Genomic DNA, 21,967 nt, shown 5'->3' on the forward strand with positions numbered 1-21,967 from the left:
AAGGAATGCTGATGCCTTTGTTTGTTAAAAGGTATAGCAAGTGAAAAGTTTTGATGATCGCTGAGCTAGACTTTTGTGGGTTACCATCCAGCTCCCTGCGTTGCGCAGACTAGAATAAAGCCCAGAAATACCTCATCTCGAGGTGTCAATTGGCGCTGCGCACGCGGTAACGAGCCCACGTTCGGGAAAACATCACGGTCCCGACTCCCCGGAGATGACGGGGCTGAGCCGCCCGTGGGTGAGGGGCTAAGGAGAGGATCCCTCAGGACAAGAGATGTGCTCCATAAATCCAGCGGCGGGCCCTGTCTGCTGTCAAGTCTCCCGTGGCCGCAGCAGCGCCTGGGCGGGCTCAGATTCATCCCCGGTGATGGCCTGATCCCTGGCGGATCCTGCGCGCCACTGCGGGATGGGGGGAACAGCCGAACCGCCAGCCCCGCAGAGAGAAGAGCGCGGAAAGAGACCAAGGGGATGTTCTCCTCACCGAGCTGTCTCCAAAATCCTGCATTTTGGAGAGCTGCGTCATCCCCGCCCTATCCCCGCCCTTTGCCTCCCGGTAAACGGACATCCCGTGCCTTAACGTAGCAGAAGAGTTGTCTTTTCTATGCAGCGTATGTAGTGAAAATCAAAATACTAGGAAAAGGTGACTTGTTTGTCCGTGCAAACCAAGATCCTAGTAGTGCGTTAAACAGAATAATAGATGCTTTTAAAGAATGTTCAAATATTTTAACTAAAAGAAACCGGAATCATAGCTTAGTAAACTTGAAGAAGTATTACCCTATTGACTTAGGGGCGAAGTTGTTCCCCATCCCGCGTTATGGTTCCCTACCAGGCACTGCATCTCTGTATAGGCAGGGAACAGTTTTTCGATTTGCTTTTTGGTATTGCTGAGGAGTTAAGAGTGTGTTTCCATGTGCACGGACCCGCCTCCGGCGCTCCCGAGAGCAAGAAGGTTCCTTGCTCAATCTGTCACCCTCGCTCCTCCGGTGAAAGGGTGGAACATTGGCACCAGCCTATCTTTATTTATCCTAGATGGAAGGACGTATTCAGGTGGCCGGTTAGCTCAGTTGGTTAGAGCGTGGTGCTAATAACGCCAAGGTCGCGGGTTCGATCCCCGTACGGGCCACAGGATTTCGCTTTTTCCTTCTCTTCCTTTTCAGTATTTTTTTTCGTTTGTCCGATTTGTCCCAGCGATTCCCACCCACCTCACGCGGTTCTGCTGAGACGCGGTGTGGCCTTTGCACAAGGGCACGGCCGCAGGGCGGGGTGTGTGCTTGTCTGTCTGTCTGTGCGGAGCTCGAGCACCCAGAGCGGCTGCAGCCCGGACCGAGCTTCATCGCCTCCTGCGGCTCATGGAGCCCAGCCGGCCCAGTCAGAGCGCCGACTTCTGTTTCTGCCCGGGCGGCTGCAACGTGCTCGGGTGACGCCTTGGGGCTCTTTCCTGCCGTGTGGGTTTGCCCTTCCCGCGCTCCCCGGCCCGAAACCCCGCCGCTTGAGAGCGAGTGGCGGAGCACACACATGAACGGGTCACGCTGGAGGAGACCGCAACTCGTCCGACGTCCCTGCTAAAGCAGACTTGTCCTACAGCACACGGCACAGGGTTGCGTCCAGATCTTTCTGAGATATCTCCAGCTGAGGGAGACTCCACAATCTCTCTGAGCAACCTGTTCCAGTGCTCAGTAACCTGCACAGTTAAGTTCCTCCGCATGTACAAGTGGAACTTTCTGTTCATCACTTTCTCCCACTTGTCTCATATCCTAGAGATTTGCATCTCCGAGAAGAGCATGAATCCATTCTCTTGGCAGAAGCCCCTTTATTTATACACAGACATGAGTTGTCTCTTCTGAAGGCTGGAAAGGCGCGACTGCTCATCCTTTCCTCGTAAGACAGACGCTCCAGTCCCGCAACCATCCCCCTTTGCCCTCCACTGTCCCCGCTCTAGGAGCCCCTTGTCCCTCTTGTACTGAGACTCGGTACAGACTCGGCCTGAACAGCGGGGAAACCCAACTCACGGTAACTCCGCCCGCGGGTCCCACCTCCAGCCCCACCCGGGGCCAGGAGCTCCGGGCGCACCTCCGCCGGCTTTTGCCCGCGCGAGCCGCCGTCGGCGCCGGGCGGCCCCGCCCTGGGGGGGCGCGGCGGGCGCTGCCGGGGGCGCCATTGGCCCCGCCGCCGGTGCCCCGCGCATCTCCCGCGCCGCCGACACCGCCGGGGGCAGCCGCCGATGCGGCGCCCGCCCGCCCGCGCCTGCCAAGATGGCGGCTCCCGGGGCGGGGGGCGCCGGGGCGCTGCCGCCCCCTCCGCCCGCTGAGGACGAGCCCCCCGGGACCCGCGGGACTCCTCCGGGCGCGACGGCAGCGGGGCGAGAGGAGGGCGGCGGCAGCGGCGCGGAGCTGCTGGCGGTGACGGAGGAGCTGGTGCAGAGCTTGGCCACCCTGGAAGCCGGCGCGGGGGCGGCGAGCGGCACCGTGCTGTACCTGCAGGCGGACGGGAGCGCGGCGGGGGGCGCGGGGCCGAGCGCCGGCGAGCAGCGGCGGCTGCTGGAGAGCCTGGGGCCGCCCTCGCCGCCCCGTCCCGCCGCCGCGCCGCTGGCCCCCGCGGAGCTCCGGCGGGTCATCGAGCAAGTGAGCAAGGCCCAGGAACAGCTGAAGCCGGCGGCGACCGCCGCGCCCCCGCCGCAGCCCTGCCCCGCGGGCGGCATCATGCAGAACGCCGCCCGGCAGCTGCAGAGCGTGGCCCAGCAGGTCGCCCTACAGCAGGGCAGGGCCGCGGCGGCCGCCCGCCTCCTCCCGCAGAAGGTAACCCCGGGGGCTGGCGGGGAGGGAGGTTGCGGCGCTCCGTTGGTGATGAAAGACATGGCTCTGGCGAGTCTAATCCTTTTTAATTGTTTTTATTTTTTTTTTCTTTTTTTTATTTTTTTTTTCTTTTTTCTGTTCTCCTCAGTCACACCTGCCCTTGGGTGTAGACTCCAGTCCCATAGCTCAAAGGCACAGCTTTCAATGTGGTTTAGGAAAACGCGTGGTTGAATGTAGCTAATAGCTGCTGTGGTCAGTGTTTTGGTGTGACAACACGTGCAGCCAAGAGCAGCTTAGAAGAGCTGTTTCATACTGGTTAAGTAGTGATGCACAGGAAGTTAGTGCATGTCTCTTGCAGGTCAGAGTACCTGGATTTTCAACCACGTTTGGGGTGCAGGTTGTGAAGTGATTCATTTGAACTGAGGCAGAAATTTGGATGAGGCAGAGAAACTGTGAGGGAGATGAACAGTAACATCTGATTCTGTGAATCATCACCACAAAGTTTTTGTGAATTGAACACATATTTTAGTATGTCCTGGATGGGGTATTTGTCCTGTTTCATGTAGCAGACAGTTTTTCTGTGTGTGGGGTTTGCTGAAGGGTTATCAATGTGCTTTGGTGATGGCATTGACCCTGCTATTCTAGACAGGCCTGCTGGCAGGAAACAAAACTCTGACATGGCCTCAGAGCAAACTTAATATGCTTTAGCTGAACAGCACTCATACCAGAAAATGCGCAGGAAAGCCCTGCCTTGAAGGAACGGAACCTTTGCTTTGATGCATTAAAATGGAAAGCTAATGATATGCGTCGGTTTTGTCATGTTTTGCTTTAAGGGCATGTGTGTATTATCTTGATAAGTATTGTATTTATTTATTAATACTGTATTTGTGTAACTGCAACTCTTCCTTTTTTCCACAAAAGCAGCTGGAAGCCATTTGCGTCCAAGTTCAGCCAGGACAGATGAAGGAAACTGAAGGGCCAGTGACATCATTGGCACCAATCCAGTCCAAAACTATAACACTGAGTCAGCCAGTTGGTAGGAACTCTAGCATACCAGGACTTGGCATTATTAATCCCCAGATAATTAGGATACAGCCTGTTTCAGGAACTGAGCAGCAGCAGCTATTCCTGCATAGTTCTTCTGAGTCTCTGGTTCAGTTGCTTATGCAGAGGCCTTTGCCATCTCATGGATCAGTGTCTGTGGACAAGATTTCCCCATCTAAGATGGTGAATGGGCAGAGGGCTGCTTGTGCCACAGCATCAGCTTCAAGGTCTTCAAATCCTACTGTGGCTGCAGCCAGTTCAGCAAGTACACTATGCCTTGAAAAAAAGCAAAAAGATGACAAGTTAAAGAAATCCTTGAAGGTGAAAACTCGTTCTGGACGGATTTCACGCCCCCCCAAATACAAAGCTAAAGATTATAAATTCATTAAAATGGAGGATTTGGCTGATGGTCATCAGTCTGATTCTGATGACTACTCTGAGCTGAGTATAGAAGATGATGAAGAAGGAAAAGTGAAGGGAAAGGATGTGTTATTTAGTTCTTCAAATTATAATCTGAAACCCAAAACATTTAAATGTCAGACTTGTGAAAAATCTTACATAGGAAAAGGAGGATTAGCAAGACATTATAAACTTAACCCAGACCATGGACAGCTGGAGACTTCACCTCAGAAAATACCTCTAAATAAGCCTAATGGAAGTGTATTTGTGGAAGAGGAAATGATGAGTCCAGCACATTTGGATTCAATTGCTGTCACTTTAAATCATGAAAAAGCACTAGCTACCAGTCTGGAAGAAACTGTTGATTCAAAGGCTGGAGAACAGGTAAAGTGTTACTCAGAAAAACTGTCAGTTCTGTGGGAAGTAGAATGGCACTTCTGTGGCTGCACAGTCTTGTACTGCTCAGAAATATCCACTGATAGACTACATTAGGCAAATTTTCCATTGAAGTCCTTTAAAAATCAAATTGTCTTTTGCAGTGCTGCAGCAATAGTACTCTTGCACAGACACATACAGCTAAGTGTTTACTGAATGTTCATTTCTTACTGGGTTTCTGACATACAGTTTTTACCTTGTCTGCATAAATTACATTCTTCTCTGCATTTGGATAAGAACACTGTTGTTCAGTTACAGCCTTTAGCATGACAGCAACACATCATCTGCTCTCTCATTTTCTGTTGCTGAAATAATGTCATTGCAGAAAAATCTCTTACTTGGAACCCAACAGTGAACTGCAGCTATTCCTAGAGCAGGTTTTCAAAGTGAGGCTTTGAAACCCTGCACACCAAACATGTGAAATTGGAGTCTCTGGGGTAGAAGCTGCCTCAGGTGAAATTTTTTTCCTGTGATGTTCTAAGCTGGTCACTTCAAAGAAAAGTTTCTCTTTTAATATTGAAATTACTCTTAACATTTTGTAGGAAGAGTTGATGCAGCTGCTGGCTAGGAAAAGGTATTCGTTTAGGCACAGAGGTGTCACATTTATTACTTGTCTTTGTCATTGCTCTCAGGAAAGTAAAAATTTACAGCTTAAAGTGTCAGTACAGCAAACAAACCTTCCCTCATCCTCTAAACTCAGTTATCTCTGGAAAAAGAATCGTAGCATACTGAAGTCTGCTCTCTGAATTACTGTAGTTGTTTGATACAGATAGGAAGCCAATCAAGATCCCCATGCTCAACCCCTAGTCCTATATCAAATTTAGAACTAATTTAGTAATTTAATCCCTGGATAGAACTGACATAAATTTGCCATTTATAGAGCTTTCCTAATCAGTAGAATAGTAGGGAGTTACTGAATGTTGGGATGCAAATGTACAGATTATGCAAAGAAGCCTGATGTACCTCAGCACCTCATTTCTTAAAAGATGCTGGAACATTCTTAGAAATTCCATCTTAGAAGAGAAGATGTTTAAGTAAGAAATCACTGCTTTGAACAGTTAAAAAGTTTTACACTGAAATTATCATGATAAATTAAACATATAAAAGATACTTTGACTTTCTGTGTGATCTTATAACAGAAGCTGCTTCCTAGCTGTGTTCCCAGGGAAGACAGGATTTTGAAATGTGGTAACTGGGCAGTACATTTTGATATCTAATTACTGGGCTTGTCACTGTTCATTGTGTCAAGAGTTTTTGTCTTTCTTACAAAGTCTTCAAGCTTTGACATGGTTACAATGAAACCTAAATTATTATTTGAATATGTTTTACTTGAGTAAAATATGAATATGTTTTAATTAAGTTTTATTTCTACAACCACTTTATTTAAAGAGGATATTTTTTACTTCAAAAATATTAAATGTATTTAACCCACTTAAAACACCTCTTTTATTGTTTATTTAATCTTTTTATTTTGTAAGACATCTTGGGGTTCAAAAATACTAACTTTGCAAATAATGGCATATATGTGTTGCAGAAGTAGCAGTCTTACTAATGTAAGTTATTCCACAACTTTTTTGCAAGTTATGATTGTATCCAGCTTTGCATTTTTTTAATATGCTATTTATTGTTTGTGTAGATGACAATTTTAAAAGTGTCTTCCTCAAAACTGTTTAAAATGTTGAATGAATACTCTTCCTTTTAATTAAGGCTTCAGAATCTGAGGAAAGCAGACACTTGCTGGCAGAACAACCAGATGAAACCAGTTCAGGACATCGGGGACCTGTAAAACCAAAAGGACCTGGAAGACCCAGACGACCAAAGAGACGTGGTCGACCCAGGATGGGTGGAAGATCCAGGTGTTCTGGAAGGCTTAGCAGACCTGGTCAGTCCCCTTCAAAGTCACTTAGTAGTGTGTCAGCAGAACACAATGTATTCAGAAGAAAAGCTAGGTTAAAAGAGGTATGGTTCTCTTCTGCAATTACTTCACAAGTATTTTTCCCCTGCCCTATTTTTCCCCCCTCCTTTTTTTTTTAAAATCACTTATTTTCAATGAATCATTTTCAAAAAATATTTTTTTTTTTCATCCTCATGTATGGATAAGATGAAAGCCTTAGATGGCTTCTAAGAAGAAAACATTGTCTTTTAAGAAAAAAATACTTCCAACAGAACACTGGGAAAAGGGAAAATGGGAACTCAGTTTGGAAAGGGATTTTTGACATGTAGTTATATTATTGCTACCCTTTTTCTGGAGAAGAAGGGTTACTAGCTACTACTACATATCTCCTCCAATACAGAAAAGTAAATAATAACTAAAAAAAAACCCAAAAAAACAAAACAAACCCACAAATAAGGTCTTGGGGTAGGATAGAAGGTGGATTAAAATCCAAGTAACACAATTTGTTCTTTGTTTTCTGTGTGTTGTAGATCCTTTATGGCTAGTAAAGCTACTGAGGTTGCTGTTCTTTCTATGAATTAGCAACATTTGTGGGACTGAGTTTTGTCTGTACATGAATAGTAACTATTCTCAGGTTTTGTAACTTATCCCATTTTGGAGTTAGTTTGCATCTATTCTTAAAGCTGCCTAAACATACAGCATATCTTTCAAAAAAATGTAGTGATATTTTATGTTCTGAAAATGGGGTGCAGAATGTGTGGGCTGCTTTTTCCTAATAATCTCATTCTGGCTTTTGACAGCTAATACAACAATGTGATAATGAAGACTTAATGGAGCTGGCTCTCCCACGTCTTGCAAAGCTTGTTACAGTGTATGAATTTCTGTTGATGAAGGTGAGCTTTTACTTAAAAATATTAAATTATTTGAGGGATACGTCCATTAGTATACACAAAAAGGTTCCTTTAGAGACATAATTGAATTTCCAAGTTAGCATAGTGCACCGTGTAGATGTTCCACACATCACTTCAGTCTTACACAGGCAAAACTCTGGTAGGTCTCAACTCAAAGCCTTGTTTTTTGCTGTCTGATCAGTGGCATTTTCAATATTCCCTAGTCTTTTGACTTGAATGTTTCTATCCTAAAATGTTGAACAGAACAAAATTGACAGATCTTAATTTCATCTTAAAGTATAGCCCTTTTTTTATTCCCCTCTTTTTCCTAGGTGGAAAAAGGATATCCAGCCAAAGCTTACTTTCCAGATGTGTATAGGGAATTTGAAGATTTGCATAACATGGTAAAGAAAATGGCTTATGATCACCTCAGTAATTCTGATTCTGTGCATTGCCAACAGCCTGTTGAAATAAAAGATGCTAAGGTAATAAAGCACTCTGTTTGGAACTATGATTGGTTTGTTTGTTTGCTTGATTTATTTTAGATGCTTTGCATTTTTAATTTTCTCCGATAAGCTTTCTCGTGCAGGTAAATTTATTTGAAAACAACACGATTTTTAATTAGCAAAAATAGGCATTATTGTGAAAGATCCAACAACTTACCAAGAAGAAAAAGAAATACATAAGAGAAGTACAATTCTAATTTGTCAATGGATACAACTAGAAATATAAAAAACAATTCTAGCTGGTACCTGCCTTTCATATCTAGAGTAGTATGAAGCTGCATGTTATTGCAAGCTTTATTTAGCATTAACCACTAATAAAAGTACATCCTGATGTTTGATCAAGGGGGGGTGTGTGTGTCTATATTTAAAATGAGCAACCTTGATTTAAAGAGATAAGTAATTTCATTGCAAAATGAGGGCAAAATGAATACATCCATGCAGTTCACAGTCACAATAACAAATGTGAAAGGTAGTGACTACATTAATAAAATTGCAAACTATTATTCCAGATTCATTGTTAATGGAGCTGTATCTGGAAAGACAGATGGAACCTCTTTCTTGCTTCTCTTCTATGTTCACGTGCATTCTTAATATAGAATGATGCTCTTTAAAAAATAAAAACAAGACCAAACCAAACCCCAAAACAACCTAGCCTTGAGAAGCTGGATAGTAGCACACCCATGTAAGGATGAAGCACAGGAATGGAATTTGAGGAAGGGGGAAAATCCTTAACTGTGCAGAGATACTTAAACAGGAAGACTTAAATGTTTTTAATATGATTGAGAACCTCAATAATCTTTATTAAACACTGCTCTAACTGTCCCTGGATTCTATATATAAGCATAATTTTTTCAAGTTTGCCTCTTTACAGTCACCTTCAGATGAAGGTCATGTGTCAGTGTGAAGGCTAGTAGAAAACATATGAGTCTAAATACTTGCATTGAGCTGAGGTGATTGTCAGGCTAGACATGATGGAGTTCCAGTTCAGTTTTAAGAAAACTAATTTGTATTTCAGCATTTATGTATTCAGATCTGAGAGGCTAACTTTTACTTTTTTCCTTATATCTGTTTTTGAAGGTTGCTGAATCTCTAGGAATCACAGAAATACTCAGTGGAGAACAGAAGATGCAAGGGGCAGGCTTTCATTCCCAATGTGTAATTAAAATGGTTAGTGAGCAAGTGCCTGCAGACGTACTGGGACAAAAACGGTTAGCTGAGGTATGGAACACCTTTGTGAAAATTAACAATGGAGCTAAGACAAATTAAAACTTTCAAAAGTACATAATTATTCCTTATAAAATCATGCTGGTATTATCTGAGTCATGTTAAAGTAAGGCTTTTTTGGTGTTCAGAAATACTGAAAGTACTCTCTGCTGTGGTATTATATAGCAGGGCATATGAACTAAGCACACTAAGTATGTGCTTTGGGATGACACTTGGTGGCATTCAGGACAGAGTATCAAAGACTTACAGGTCTTTGATACAGAGACAAAAGAACTTCTTGAGGTGCTGGTAACTGGGGGCTCCACAGATTCAAACCTGTGTTAGAGGAAATGGCCTAACCTACAGCAGGTTCAGACATTGGAGAAGTGCTAATTGGTGGTGGATAGAGGGGCATGAAAATGGTTTCTTTCTTTCTGACAAATCAGTCAATGAGCTTCATTCTGTTTATAGCTGTAGCAGAGAGCTGTGTTTCATCTCCCTAGAGTTTTGGTGAAATGTGAGGGCTGTGTTTAAAATCTTTACCTCTTAGGAAGACCTTTAGTGCAAATCCTGTTTTCAAGGATTATGAGTTCACTGTCATGATGTTTCCACAGTTATCTTTTCCAATATTGTCAACTGTTACACAGGCAGCAGTTAATCATCTTTTGTATTGACAGAGCTCAGGGGAAGAACTGTTGCCACCAGCCAAAAGGAGCAAGTTAGAAGATGTAACAGAGAATGTGAACAATGCTTATGACAGTCAAGATGAAGTGAAAGAAAAGAGTGAGAATTTGTGTACACTGTTTGAAAAAGATGGTAACCTCTTCAGATTTTCCAGTTCTGTCCATGGAGGAGCTGAACATATCTTGTTCTTCAGGCTACTATGTTTTTTTTCCTTACAGTTTAATTTCTTAACTTGCTTCCCAGGTCCTTCAAAAGCAGCTGTTTAACTGGAAAGGCCTCATGAGGAGGGAGAAGTTACAGATGATGCAGACAGCAGTAGCTCAATCCTGGATGCATGATAATCAGTTATTGATCCTACTTATGAGCATAGTACTGTCCTCTGCTGTGTGCTTCCTGTCTGTCCTCTCCCTCATAACCATTGTGTCAGCTGGGGGAGAGCAGAGGAAGAGGAAGCAGAGTGCACATCCTTCCTCTTGGCCCCAGCCAGCTACAATAGCAGAATTACCAGAACTTTGTGGAACCTGGGGGAAAGGGAGAGCTGGTGTAGGCTGTCCAGTATCCATCACTGGCATACATCTTGTATTGGAATTGAGGCACCATTGTGCACCACAGTCTTAAGGTGGTTGCCTTTCTTTTTATTCCTTCATGTTTCATCCTGCTGCTCTTCAGATTAGCATGGTAACATTATCTAGTAAGTTAACGTCTATCAGTACCATCCACTTTATAAATACATTATTTTGGTATTGCTGTAAGTGGCCTTTGCATGTCTTTCAGTCAATTGTTTTTTCCCTCCCTTTGATTTTCTTTCTCTTAAAAAGCTCTTTGCATGACCATGCTTACTTCTTTCTGCACTGATTTTCTTCTGGGCTATGAATTTTTAAAATTGTTTTGCTTGTGCCTGCTAATAGGGTGTTTGCTAGTCTACATTGCAAAATGTTAAAAATAGTTCTCTCTGCAGTGTTAGGTCTCCTTCTTTTGTGCAGTGGTATCTTTCATAGCAAAAAAAAAAAATCCAAAACCAAACCAACTTACTTGTTCCTTCTGACCTTTAATAATAAAGACTGACTGCTCATAATGCTGCAGCTTAGTAATTATTGTTCACCTACTTTCAGGGTTTGGGACCCTGGTCAGGTCCAGGTCAAGTAACTGGTAGAACACTGCATTTCATGTGGTTTTTATTTTTTCTGGCACAGGACAAAAGTGCTGCTGGGGCTCAGCACAGCTAATTAGTATGTAGTAACCTGATGATATGTCTGAATCCAGCATGAGCTTGATTAGGAATAGAAATTTAAACAGAAATTTAAATGCTTCAATCAACTTACTAAGTAAGTGATAAGGATGAGCAGCTGACAAGTTTGTGGTAAAGTCTTTATCTTTTAATGTTACTGGCTGCATGACAGATGGAAGAGAATTGAGTTTGCCTTTCAGCCCAGGTTGTTTTCAGGATGAACAGAAAAATGCTGCCTCTTAATGTAAGCTTTCTTAATATAAAATACTTGATAAAATACCACTATTCAAAAATTCCTTAAATATTTTTATAGTAACTTTCTCATTGGGAAGTTGTATGAAATTCCTGTAAGGTGCTTCAGGTTGGCTAATTTGGGAAGCAAAGCAATGAAGTAGTCTAGCTTTTCCTCCAAAATTATTGCTGAAAAATAATTTTTATGGCATGTAATATTAGATCACCCAACAAAATAATACTTCTCTCCCCTTTTCAGGTTTTAATCCATTAAATGGAGAAATCCTGCTTTCAGAAGATAGGCATATCACTTGCTGTACAACTGGAAGTACATTACAGGCAACAGAGGAACATAATTCACTTTCTGATTCAGGAGTTAGAATTGATGGTGAAAATTCAGGTACCTTCTCCCAAACTGTGGAAATGAGGATAGAGTATCCCCAGCCTGTGAGCATACAGGGACCAGACGTGGCAGGTGAAGCTTCTGTGCTGCACACTGAAGTCGTGCTGCCTGTCGGAGCAGGCAGCTCGGCTGGGCTGGTTCAGGCACGCTTTGTGAGCAGGAGTGCGGCGGGGGCACCAGCAGCTCCTGAACTCCACAGCTCCATGTCGGAGCCAGCAGTGGCCAGGCACAGCACTGGCCTACCAATGAGTGAAGAAAAGGGTCACAGTCAAAAATACGAACTGCAAGAAGAAAACCCTAATTTTGCAATTAAAGAACATTCTGGGCAACTCCATAATGCTGACATGACTGATGAGATACAGGAACTTGAAAAAGCTTTTTCAACAAATGTAGTGCCAATAAACTACCCCCACAGTGCTCAGGCTGAGTCGCACCAGAACGTTGTCCAGGGAGCCTCCCTGCCCACTCATGGGAACCAGGAAAATACTTTCAAAAACCAGAGTGAATATTCTGGTGTGACAGAGGAAGCACACAAGCTGGCAAATACAGTTACTGTAGATGAAACTGTAGCTTTTGAGATTTCTGATGAGAGCCATGATTTTTTGTCTCAGGGACAGGAACAGATTTTTATTCAGACTTCAGATGGGCTTATCTTGTCTCATCCAGACACCGCTGTTTTGTCTCAGGCGGAAGGCATTGTTATTGTGACTGATTCCAATGGTACTACAATGCACATTCGTACACCCGAAGGGATACCTCTGGAAACAGTGGAAGCACTACTGGCAATGGAAGCAGGTGGCCAAAGTGAAAATATTTTACTCTCGCAAAGTGAATTTGAGCCATAAATTAGAAAACCCTATAAGCTTTCTTCTGGAAAAGACTGATTATAAAATGTATATTTTTCTAATGTGAATACTGAGATAATGGAAATTTAACTTATTTGTAAACTGTTTCTATGCCCTGTACTTTTTATAACTTATGTTTATATAAATCTAGCAGCATTGCAACCAAAAATTCTAGAATTAACATTGTTCTATTTGCTTTATATGTTGGGGATGGGTGGAAAGTGGAAATTTTGTCAACCCTAAAACTTGCACTGTTCCCTTTTGTTACGTAATTCCTTTTCTCTATAGCCATCTAAAAATGCAGTTGTACTGCTGTTCAGCAGTGATGTGCTGTGTACTGGCAAGCTGTATATGGGTAAAATAAAAGCTGTATTAAAAATGTGCATTTTCTGTGCCGCTGAGATTACAAAACACTGTTGTTGCACTTTTGAAAAGCTATCTTGAATATTCATTAGCATCTAGACTTGATGCACATAAATCTGCCTGGAATAATGGGCAGGTTTAAGTATAATCCATAATAAACTTGTGCATTCTGGGAACAATGTGACAGCCTAGCTGATCCTTACTGAAATAATTCACTGAGTTAAGAGACAGAAATAGTTTCAAAGAAGATCTGGTTTTTACTGAACAATTGGAAGTACAATTGAAAGTCTTTAAGTTGCTTGTCTAATGTTCAGCCACACCTTTAAAAATTGCTGTTGACTAGACATAAAAGGGAAGATGCATAAGTAGTGATCTAATTTTCCCTAATGTGGTACCAAATTCTTTTTTCGCTTTAGTCTATCATGGCCTATTTTTGTTAGACTAGTATTACACTTTTCAGATGATGCATCCTTTATCAGTTCTGCACTTCAACCTTCCCAGTAAATCCACAGTGCCTTGTACTGTTTAATCATAATGCAAAGGGACTGTTGCTCTAGGCAGGGAGAAAGCTTGGCAAATTACTTGAATTTTTGTCATACTTTCAGGTGATCCTTGGATCAAGTTATATTTTTGTGGAGACATCCTACCAGCATCTTATCCAAGGCATTGTCTTCTTTCAAGAAGTTTAGCAGGTGAAAAAGAACAGCATTAAATGAGCAGACATTACTGAAAGGTGGTAACAGTTCCTTAAAATGTGTGTCACCTCATTACTGAAGAAATGCAACTACTGGGACAATTGGACAAATCTGCCACGGACAGGAGAGTTGTTCTTAAATCAAGTATCAACACTGATTTTTTTCATAGTATTTATAGTTACTGAAGAAAAACAATAAAATTTAATCTAAACAGAATACAATTAACAGATTAAAAACTGCTCTACTATGTCCCTTTAAGCATAATTGGGTAAGGCTTTTTTATTTGGTGGTTTTTTCTTGGTTGCCTAAGTAGAAGCTGAATTCAGTTACCCAGAATGTTGCCCTTTATGAGTAGTTACAGTGAAAGATACTGTCCATTAATGAGTTATTAATGAGCTACTTGTTCTGGGTTTTTGTCTCTCTTTCTTTAGGAGGTGGTAATTGCCAGAGGATACAGACCTACTTTGTAAGTGAAGGCAGCATTCAAGCAAAGTTCTGCTGGTCTTTCAAAGTCTTTGCAGTGAGCATTTCTTTATGATACTCTTTTGTACTGACTATCTAATAATTATATTTGAGGCTACAAATACAGCAATCAACTGCTTAGAGGCAGAATCAGAAAACGTCTCTGCAATGATTTTGCAGTAATCTTCCAGTGCCCAACAATAATCAATAAGCAAGAGGGTCTGTGATTATGAAGACCCCTTCCTGAAGAGCTCTTTTCCTCTTAAGGAATGACAGCAAACCACAATTTCCACCTGTGCAGAAAATGAAAACTTGCTTCAATTTTGCCTTCCCTATCAATTTGCACATGCTGGGAAATAGAATACACCTACTCTCATCTTAAAAGAACGATTCTATATGTGAACTGATCTCTTCTCCTTGAAAAATATTTTTGAAGTACTGAGATGTTTCCATAGTGACACAGGTCTGGCCCAACTCAGGTGAATTAAGGTGTCTGTTAAACTAAGTGAAACACTTCCACTGAAAAAAAATAACCCAACAAAGCTGTTCCTAACTTTATTCTCCTTGAGTTACAGCAGAATTTCTTTTTAGATGCTGGAATCGTGGACTAAGAATAGACTCTTATTAACTACTAGAAACAACCTCATTGTTCAACAGAGCAACATCTCAAGAAAACTTGCCAATTCATGTCTGTCTGTGCTGTTACTGCAAGAAACAGATATAGTTCCCTTACTAAGCTTATGAGGTTTCAGCTTGGGACTAATTAGGTAACTGACCCTGCTTTTCCTATCAGTACAGAGGGAAGGACACACCTTCAAACCAAAACCATTTGACATCAGTAAGAGTAACCCAAAAACTCACTGAGCCCTATGACAGGGAGCAAACAAGATGGGATACAGCCTTGACTAAAGCAGGTTTTGTTTTATTCAACAGATGCCTTAATGAAACATCTCTTGAAAAAAAAAAATAATTCAAGGGGACAAGATCTTATTATATAATTTCTGTATAATGCTGACTTGTTCTAAACCTTCCCCAGGTGCTGGCTCAGGCACTCAGTGACTCAGGATCACTCTTTTGAGTGTTTTGATGTACCCAACAACACCAGAATCAAAACCAAGCCAGAATTTGCACTGTTGTGTGCAACAACAGCATTTCAAAATCACATACCAAACTATGTGGATCTTTTTGGATTCTTCTTTTTGTGCTTTCCTTTCCTCCACATATAAAGCAACTACAAAACCATTTGCCCTGTTAATTCATGCAAAAAATACCCCATGAAAGATCAAGAAGTGCTGAATTTCTATGGTAAAAGGGACCATACAGGTATTTTAGGCTGTGCAGATTTGGGAGGAAATAACATTTTTTTGCTGTAGCTTCTATATGCATTGAATTCCCCAGACTTACCTCTTTCTGAATATAGAGGACTTAGCCTCTTACCTGTAGCCTCTGTGTTGCCTTTAAAATAGATAAAAACAACCAGAACTAGATTGCCCCAAGCAGAAAAAGGAATATCAGCTGAGACAAAGTAAGGAATATGAATAGAGAAAAATATTTTTAATAAGTTTTACAAAAAAAAATCAACTTACTTGGTAAGCCTTGCAATATGCCAATTCGGTTTTATGTAAGCACCACTAGAAGCCAGCCATGTAACCTTTGGAATTCTAGCACTGCCTGTGTCCTGTTTCCAGCAGCATGGCTTCAAGCAGCAGCATGCTGCTGTTCTCAATGTAAGGCTGGTACAACCATGAGGATAAATACACCATCATCAGATCCTGGTCAGCAGAATGAGCTATGTCTTGTACAATTGTTTGCTTGAGTTGTAGCTCCTTCTTGTACATTTCAGACAGCTTCAGAGAAACCTCATCTGAAATGGATTTAAAAACCAAACACATTGACCAGAACATTTCAGCAATTCTGTAAAAGCTAAATTATACTTGTAATATATGGATCATAAACACCCCCTACCTTACATAAGCTATTCCCCAAATTTAGCTTTTTTTTACAGCATTAATGATGTTTTTACATTAGCTTTGGGATGTATTTTACACACTGCTGATTATGAGTCCACATTTAATAATAGAATAAGCAGTGGTATTGGTTCTCAGGACCCACTGTAAAATTATCAGTTACAGCTATTCCTCAAGTAACTGAAATTTGATTTCAAAATTTGGTAATGCAATACAAGCTTCACATTTTAGAGTCACTCTTGATTTTAGCTAATCTTAAGGATGCCCTCACATGCTGTGATGCACTTCAGCAATGCATGATCACCAATGAGTAATAACAATAGTGGAAAGCAACAGTAAAAAAACCCCAACAGACCAAAACCAAAGTGTTTATTGCAAAAACTGTTACTAGTTATGTTAGTAAAACTGGTAGGGGGGTTAAAATGCATCTGTAATCTTTCACTGTTTGAATTCCTAAAAAATAACCACACAAAGTATTTTAAAAGAGAGACTGATCTTGTGCTTCCAACTTAGCCTGAACTATCATTGCCTTCAGAAGGATTTAGTCTTTCATGGAATAGACAGCATCACTAAATGATTCAGTCACAATGGGTGTTTTGACAGCAGCTGTCTTTGTCATTCTTACTCTTTTAAGCTGGCAGAAACTAATACATAAGATTCCTGCTTAACTGTGGTAGTGAAGTAAGAAGCCGAGCTTCACAGAAGTATGTTTTTCACTTCACAAAGAAGGCAGTTGGTTTGCATGCAATCAGGCTTCCCTTGAATTCTGACAGTTTTAGAACTGGGGTAATACCAGTTGGGAGGCAGTACCTTTTGCCATCAAGTGAACGCTAAAATAATTAATATTAACAGTAGAGTGTAACATTTCTTTACTTGTCTTGATTGACACTGAGATCAGAGGTATTTTTCTTTGGCTGCTTGAGAATTAACTGAGGTATAGCTTGCTATTTGCATTCAAGGATTTAATTTCAGTGTCAAGTAACAAGTCGAGTAGTTAAGCCTGCAGCTTAACACCAGCAAGTTGCAAATACGTCTCTGCCTGCAGAGGATGTGGCTGTTGCTGCTTGGACACTGTATGATGCTGACCAATTTAGTTCTATGCTGTAATTGTTGCATGTCAGACAATGCTTGGCAGTCATCAGCAGTAACCCTTTATAACCAAGTAGTGCTTTTGTGTGTTTATTGATTAGTCACTTGTAAAGGAGACAGCACTCTCTCCCTCTCAGGCAAGACATCCAGATAAGAGGGCTTATTTTTCAGTCATAAATTAGATGACACTGATGACACAATGTAATTAGCTAAGACAATCAATATTTTACTTACAGAAGTATGGTGTGGGCCATGTATGAAAGAAGGGTGCCGTGCAATTCCCAGCTCCGTGGTGGAATGTTTCCAAGTCACAGATTCCTTTAGTAGTCGAAGTAAGCTTTTCCATTTTCATTTGTATTTTTGTCTGAAAATGATGAACATGGAACATTAATGAATATCTCAGGAATATTAGGCTACTATAATCTTAAGCATTTTTTAAAACACACTATTTATGAAGGCTATTTAATATTAACATTTCTAACTCACATTTTTTAACTCCAGACAGGAATCAAAACTGGAATCTATATAAAAACTTAATATGAGATACCCTGAAATTTTGAACACTGTTATGTATGACTCTGTTTTGGACATTCTTTTGTTTCCCCACATGTAGAAATATACTAAAGCCCTCTCATTTTTTCACCTCCCTAATTTTTCCTATAGCAATTTAGCACTGGGGAAAAACATCACACTGGTATAGCACAAGCCCTATCAAGATATTTTCTTACATTACTATATTGAGATGACTTTAATTTCCAAAGATCAGCAGCAGGTGAGAAAAGCAGCTCAAGCTACTTCAGCTGATCTAACAGCTTACTTCAAAAAATAGGTCATTCCATCCATTTCCCTCATGTTCATCTGAGTTCATGAATTCAGGTATGAATATTTACACCAAAATGAAGCTTGCAGGCAGTATCTTTACATCAAGCAGCTAAACCACAGATACACAGATACATCTATGAGCCTGTAAGCTCATGTATAAACTCCTAAGGAATGAAAAATAAATTAGGTCATAGTAGTTATGTTTAGTATCCAATCTAACACTGGCTGCTTAGACTCCTGTTACTCAGGAAGACTAAAAACTTTCATCAATGCATTTGTAGTGTGAACACAAAAGTACACCAAGGGAAAAAAACAGAAAAGAAAATCCCCACATGTTTTCCCCACAGAACAAAATCTGAGGGAAATCTAGCCAGTTTCCTGCTTTTTCTAAATACTGGAAGACTGTATCCTGTCTATATAAAAAACAAGATCTACCATCCTTTTAATGGGCCTCCACTTTGGCAAAGGCTATAAAAGTTATTTTTAATAAGAACTTTAAATTACAGTATCTGGCAGAAAAAAAATTGTTTGCTTCCTGTCAAACTGACAGGTGACATTAATTCCTAGCAAGGTATTCAGAAAAAAAGGTGAGTTACATAATAATTATCTTACTCCACTCTCCAGAGAAAGAGATGTGCACAGCAAATACAGGTAGGCAGGCTAAAAATATGACTGCATTACGTCTTATCAAGACAGCTGCAAGGATATGATGGCAGGTAAAGGACTGCTTTATGCTTTGCTATTTCTTTTGTTTTAAACAGAGGGAATATCCAGGATGAGAAACAGAAAACAGGTGCAGTTTTGGAATGCATTCTTTGTATGATTTGTTTTCAGATCACTTTATAAAAGGGGGAGTAGAACTATAAGCCAAAAGAAGATGTAAAACCAACTTTTAAATTTACCAATCAATCAAATAAATGGTGCACTCTGGATTTATAGTCATTTAGGTTTGAAGCCAAAGAACTATTAATGAAAGCCCCAATTTTCTGTCTACAATAAATACTTCAGGACATTTCCTTGTTACCTGAGCACACCTGGAATTATTTCATATTGACTAAGTCTGAAAAAGGCATATTACCATATGCTTTAAAGTCTCAAGTAATTCTGCACAGCACTTGTCCAGCTCTTCATTGTATTTTGGGGTTGGCTTTTCAGGTTCTGTGGCATTGTTATCACATGTTATCTCCAGTTTATTGTCTTGAAACCTAAAATAGAAACATAAGGTAGCATATAAAACTACATGTAGGTTTACTTGAGCAGATCCTTGTGGTCTGATCCTACAAAATCCCTCATTCACAGGCTGTTCATGAGAATTCCTACATAAAAATAGCACAAAGCATAGCTGGCCATGTGAGCAAATGGGGCTAGTACCATAATAATCAGAGAAAAACAGAACTACTCTACCTTAGAACATGTGCTTAAAAAAACATTTGCATGTGTTAAGATAACTCCTTTTTCCTCTTTACCTTGCCCTGTGCTGGAGGTTATTCTCTCGTGACCAACAAGGTAAGCCCAGGCTCCAGCTGCTCCACAGGACAATCTGGTGTCCCACCACAAACTCACCTTTGTGCAAATTTAAGACAAGATATTTATCTGTGACCCCAGAGCAGCCAATATACAGACACCTGCCCTATCTGGCAGACTTTCCCACACCAGCTGTAAACTCAGAGAGAGAGCTGCTAAAGAGCAAAAGCAACATCTGGCACCATTACAGCAAAATACTCCTCAGCTTGTACCTGTCAGAACTCTGTCAGAAAAACCCTCTTCAGCTGTCAGGGCTCTGGAGAAGCTGCTCAAAGGTTTTTCATTACAGCATTAAAATAAAAGCTCTACCAAAGTGGGTTTTATTTCAGTTTTTCTCTGTTTTTATTTTTTTTATGGTGGTTGTGGTGCGTTATTTTTGTTGGCTCTGTGTTGGTTTTGTTTTAAATGATCACCATTGAAACTTTTGTCTGTCCAAATCACTGATTATTTCTTAAAACCTTCTGAACTTTGAACTTGAGTTTTTTACGCCTCACTGTAAAATATGAAAGAGAATAAGGGAACTCACATGGGCTGAGATTTATGGAATTAGGTTTTAATTTGGTACATTATGTAAGTATTTAAAATATGTTATGTTTGATTATGTAAAATAAACATTTCCCATTTCCTGCAAATATCATTATTATAAGAGTCATTATTTGAATGTAAATAGTTTATGTAACCAAAAAATGCAACTGCTGAGTTTGATCTGAGAGCTAGCTTATCCACTGTGACATGTTCTTTCCCCATCTCCCAAAAGAACTTTCCAGTGAAGAAAGCAGATTAATCTCTCAATAAAAGCAGTATTTATGCTATATTTATTAGTATTAGCATACTTACTGCTCACTGATCCTCATGTTGACTATTTTGTTTGCTGTAGTAAATCCATTATCATTCAGTCTTTCCCATTTCATCATTAAATTATGCCAGTCTGCTGCATTATCTTTAATTTTTCTTGCACTGACAGATAAAACAGGCCTTCTTGGAGTACTATCAGGAGGACTTTTTGCTGTATGAGAAAATAAAGATATTGAAGCCATTTAAAGCATACAGAAACAAATCAGTGCCCAGCATTTGTGTGAAGGATTTCCTGATTTACTGGTAAATATTGGTTAAGTTAAAATGGAATTTACATTAACTGTCTTTGCTCACAAAATCTAATTCCTCTTCTATTGCTATTTGCAAGAAAACCAGGTTATTAAACAAATGCAAGCACATTCTGAGATGTGAAGTTGAAACATGGACAGCAGTGGCTTTGTAGTGCTGGCAGACCTAGTAGTCTTCAGGCATCAAAGGACAGCCAGATGCTGATGCAATGTATGAGAGAGAAATCATGGCAACAATTACTGTGCATGCATGCAGCACTCATGCCATGAACATCAGAATTAATTCACAGCAACACGTGAGCTGCAAGAGCTTGGGGAAAGGCTGGCTCCTGGTGAAGGTGGTGGGTGCTTTACTGCTGAGCACAAAGTCCTCGTTTCATGGTGTCTCCCTGGAAGGCAGACAGCTGTAGGAACCCGCTGCATGTCCTCTGATCACACAAAACAGCCCCACCTTTGCACCGCAGGCCCTGCCCTGGCAGCCAAAGCAGGGCTCAAACCCAAGCCAAATACCCTGCCTGAATGTTTGCTGGCTTCAACTTTTATCCACATAGATGCCTGAAAAGAGTTCATCAAATCAAAAGACGTTAAGTCCACACAAAATCACAGACTGGCTCGGGTTGGGAGGGGCCACAGTGGGTCAGCCGGCCCAACCTTCCTGCAAGCAGGCCCATGCCACAGCACATGGCACAGGATTGCGTCCGGACGGGTCTCGGCTATCTCCAGTGAAGAAGACTCCACAACCTCTCTGGCTCATCTGTTTCAGGGCTCGGTCACTGCATAGTAACGAAGTTCTTCCTCATGTTCGGGTGGAACTCCCTGTGCATCAGTTTCTGCCCGTTGCCTCTGGTCCGGTTGGTTGGCAGAAGAAGTGCCTGGATCGATTCTCTTGACACCCACCCTTTACATATTTATACAGAGATGTGGTAAAACACATGGGGGTCCCCGCTCCACCCGGGGCATCAGCGAGGTACTGCACACGGCGCACATCGGCCTGTGGCAGTAGCTGCCCGGCGGGCTCGCAGAGCACCACGGGCACGTTAAACCCCCTTAATTTGCTGAAAAAACGCCGGGACCCCACCGGTGGCTGCTCTCTGCTACTCTCCCATCCGCCTCCTCCGGCTCCCCCCCTCACTCACCCGCCATGGCGACCCCGCCGCCCCGCGGAAGTTCGCTCACGTCCGGCCCCGCCCAGCCCGGCCCCCGAGCGGCGCAGGCACCGGGGCAGCCGCCGCTCCGCCGCCTCGGGGCTCGGCGACGCCGCTCCCCGCCGCCCTCCCTGAGCCGCCGCCCGCGCCCCGGAGCGGTGAGTGCAGCTGCGGCCCCGCGGAGCCGGCGGGGACCCCTCAGGGCCGGCCCAGTCCCGCTCCCCTCCCCGGGCGCCGCCAGCG

At 41.9% G+C, this 21,967-nt stretch overlaps 3 protein-coding genes and 1 non-coding gene across 9 annotated transcripts in view; 3 read left to right on the forward strand and 1 right to left on the reverse strand.

The window, feature by feature from the left end:
* Positions 1 to 1,049: 1,049 nt before the first annotated feature.
* On the forward strand, positions 1,050 to 1,123 carry TRNAI-AAU (transfer RNA isoleucine (anticodon AAU)). Its single transcript has one exon. It is a non-coding gene; the product is annotated as a tRNA-Ile (tRNA).
* A 706-nt stretch (positions 1,124 to 1,829) lies between these two features.
* On the forward strand, positions 1,830 to 13,752 carry ZNF839 (zinc finger protein 839). Of its 4 annotated transcripts, none has more exons than XM_058829130.1 (8): positions 1,831 to 2,795; positions 3,714 to 4,619; positions 6,378 to 6,629; positions 7,365 to 7,457; positions 7,787 to 7,939; positions 9,038 to 9,178; positions 9,841 to 9,979; positions 11,566 to 13,751. In XM_058829130.1, exons 1-8 carry the CDS (start codon positions 2,253 to 2,255, stop codon positions 12,552 to 12,554), a joined length of 3,216 nt encoding a protein of 1,071 aa, XP_058685113.1. In that variant the 5' UTR covers positions 1,831 to 2,252; the 3' UTR covers positions 12,555 to 13,751. The 4 variants fall into 4 exon arrangements, with proteins under 4 accessions (XP_058685116.1, XP_058685113.1, XP_058685114.1 ...); XM_058829131.1 differs by having other exon boundaries at positions 3,717 to 4,619; XM_058829132.1 differs by having other exon boundaries at positions 1,832 to 2,795; positions 9,841 to 9,946.
* CINP (cyclin dependent kinase 2 interacting protein) lies at positions 3,984 to 21,821 on the reverse strand. 2 transcript variants are annotated; one of them, XR_009276545.1, is made up of 6 exons: positions 21,716 to 21,805; positions 20,314 to 20,482; positions 19,031 to 19,157; positions 17,365 to 17,494; positions 15,661 to 15,938; positions 3,984 to 4,112 (listed from the first exon to the last, which is right to left on the reverse strand). XR_009276545.1 is itself a non-coding variant. In XM_058829136.1 (5 exons), exons 1-5 carry the CDS (start codon positions 21,720 to 21,722, stop codon positions 15,736 to 15,738), a joined length of 636 nt encoding a protein of 211 aa, XP_058685119.1. In that variant the 5' UTR covers positions 21,723 to 21,821; the 3' UTR covers positions 15,601 to 15,735. The 2 variants fall into 2 exon arrangements, 1 of the variants encoding a protein (XP_058685119.1); XM_058829136.1 differs by lacking the exon at positions 3,984 to 4,112 and having other exon boundaries at positions 15,601 to 15,938; positions 21,716 to 21,821.
* The window catches only part of TECPR2 (tectonin beta-propeller repeat containing 2), a 42,482-nt gene continuing 42,288 nt past the window's right edge, over positions 21,774 to 21,967 (forward strand). The window contains exon 1 of one of the 2 annotated variants that reach the window (XM_058829125.1): positions 21,774 to 21,882. The gene's annotated coding sequence lies outside the window, so the exon portion shown is untranslated. The remainder of the gene's footprint in view (positions 21,883 to 21,967) is intronic. The other variant, XM_058829127.1, reaches the window with a different exon arrangement.

Source organism: Poecile atricapillus, chromosome 1, assembly GCF_030490865.1.
Source record: "Poecile atricapillus isolate bPoeAtr1 chromosome 1, bPoeAtr1.hap1, whole genome shotgun sequence".
Taxonomy (NCBI): domain Eukaryota; kingdom Metazoa; phylum Chordata; class Aves; order Passeriformes; family Paridae; genus Poecile; species Poecile atricapillus.

Excerpts from the sequence above, each read along its gene's own strand:
- ZNF839 (XM_058829130.1), top strand. The coding sequence starts at position 2,253 with ATGGCGGCTCCCGGGGCGGGGGGCGCCGGGGCGCTGCCGCCCCCTCCG. Across the intron at positions 6,630-7,364 it reads GAAAAGCTAGGTTAAAAGAG|CTAATACAACAATGTGATAA; the intron begins GTATGGTTCTCT and ends GGCTTTTGACAG. Across the intron at positions 9,980-11,565 it reads TACACTGTTTGAAAAAGATG|GTTTTAATCCATTAAATGGA; the intron begins GTAACCTCTTCA and ends TCCCCTTTTCAG.
- CINP (XM_058829136.1), bottom strand. Across the intron at positions 17,495-19,030 it reads TTGAGACTTTAAAGCATATG|ACAAAAATACAAATGAAAAT; the intron begins GTAATATGCCTT and ends CATCATTTTCAG. Across the intron at positions 15,939-17,364 it reads ATGGCCCACACCATACTTCT|ATGAGGTTTCTCTGAAGCTG; the intron begins GTAAGTAAAATA and ends AATCCATTTCAG.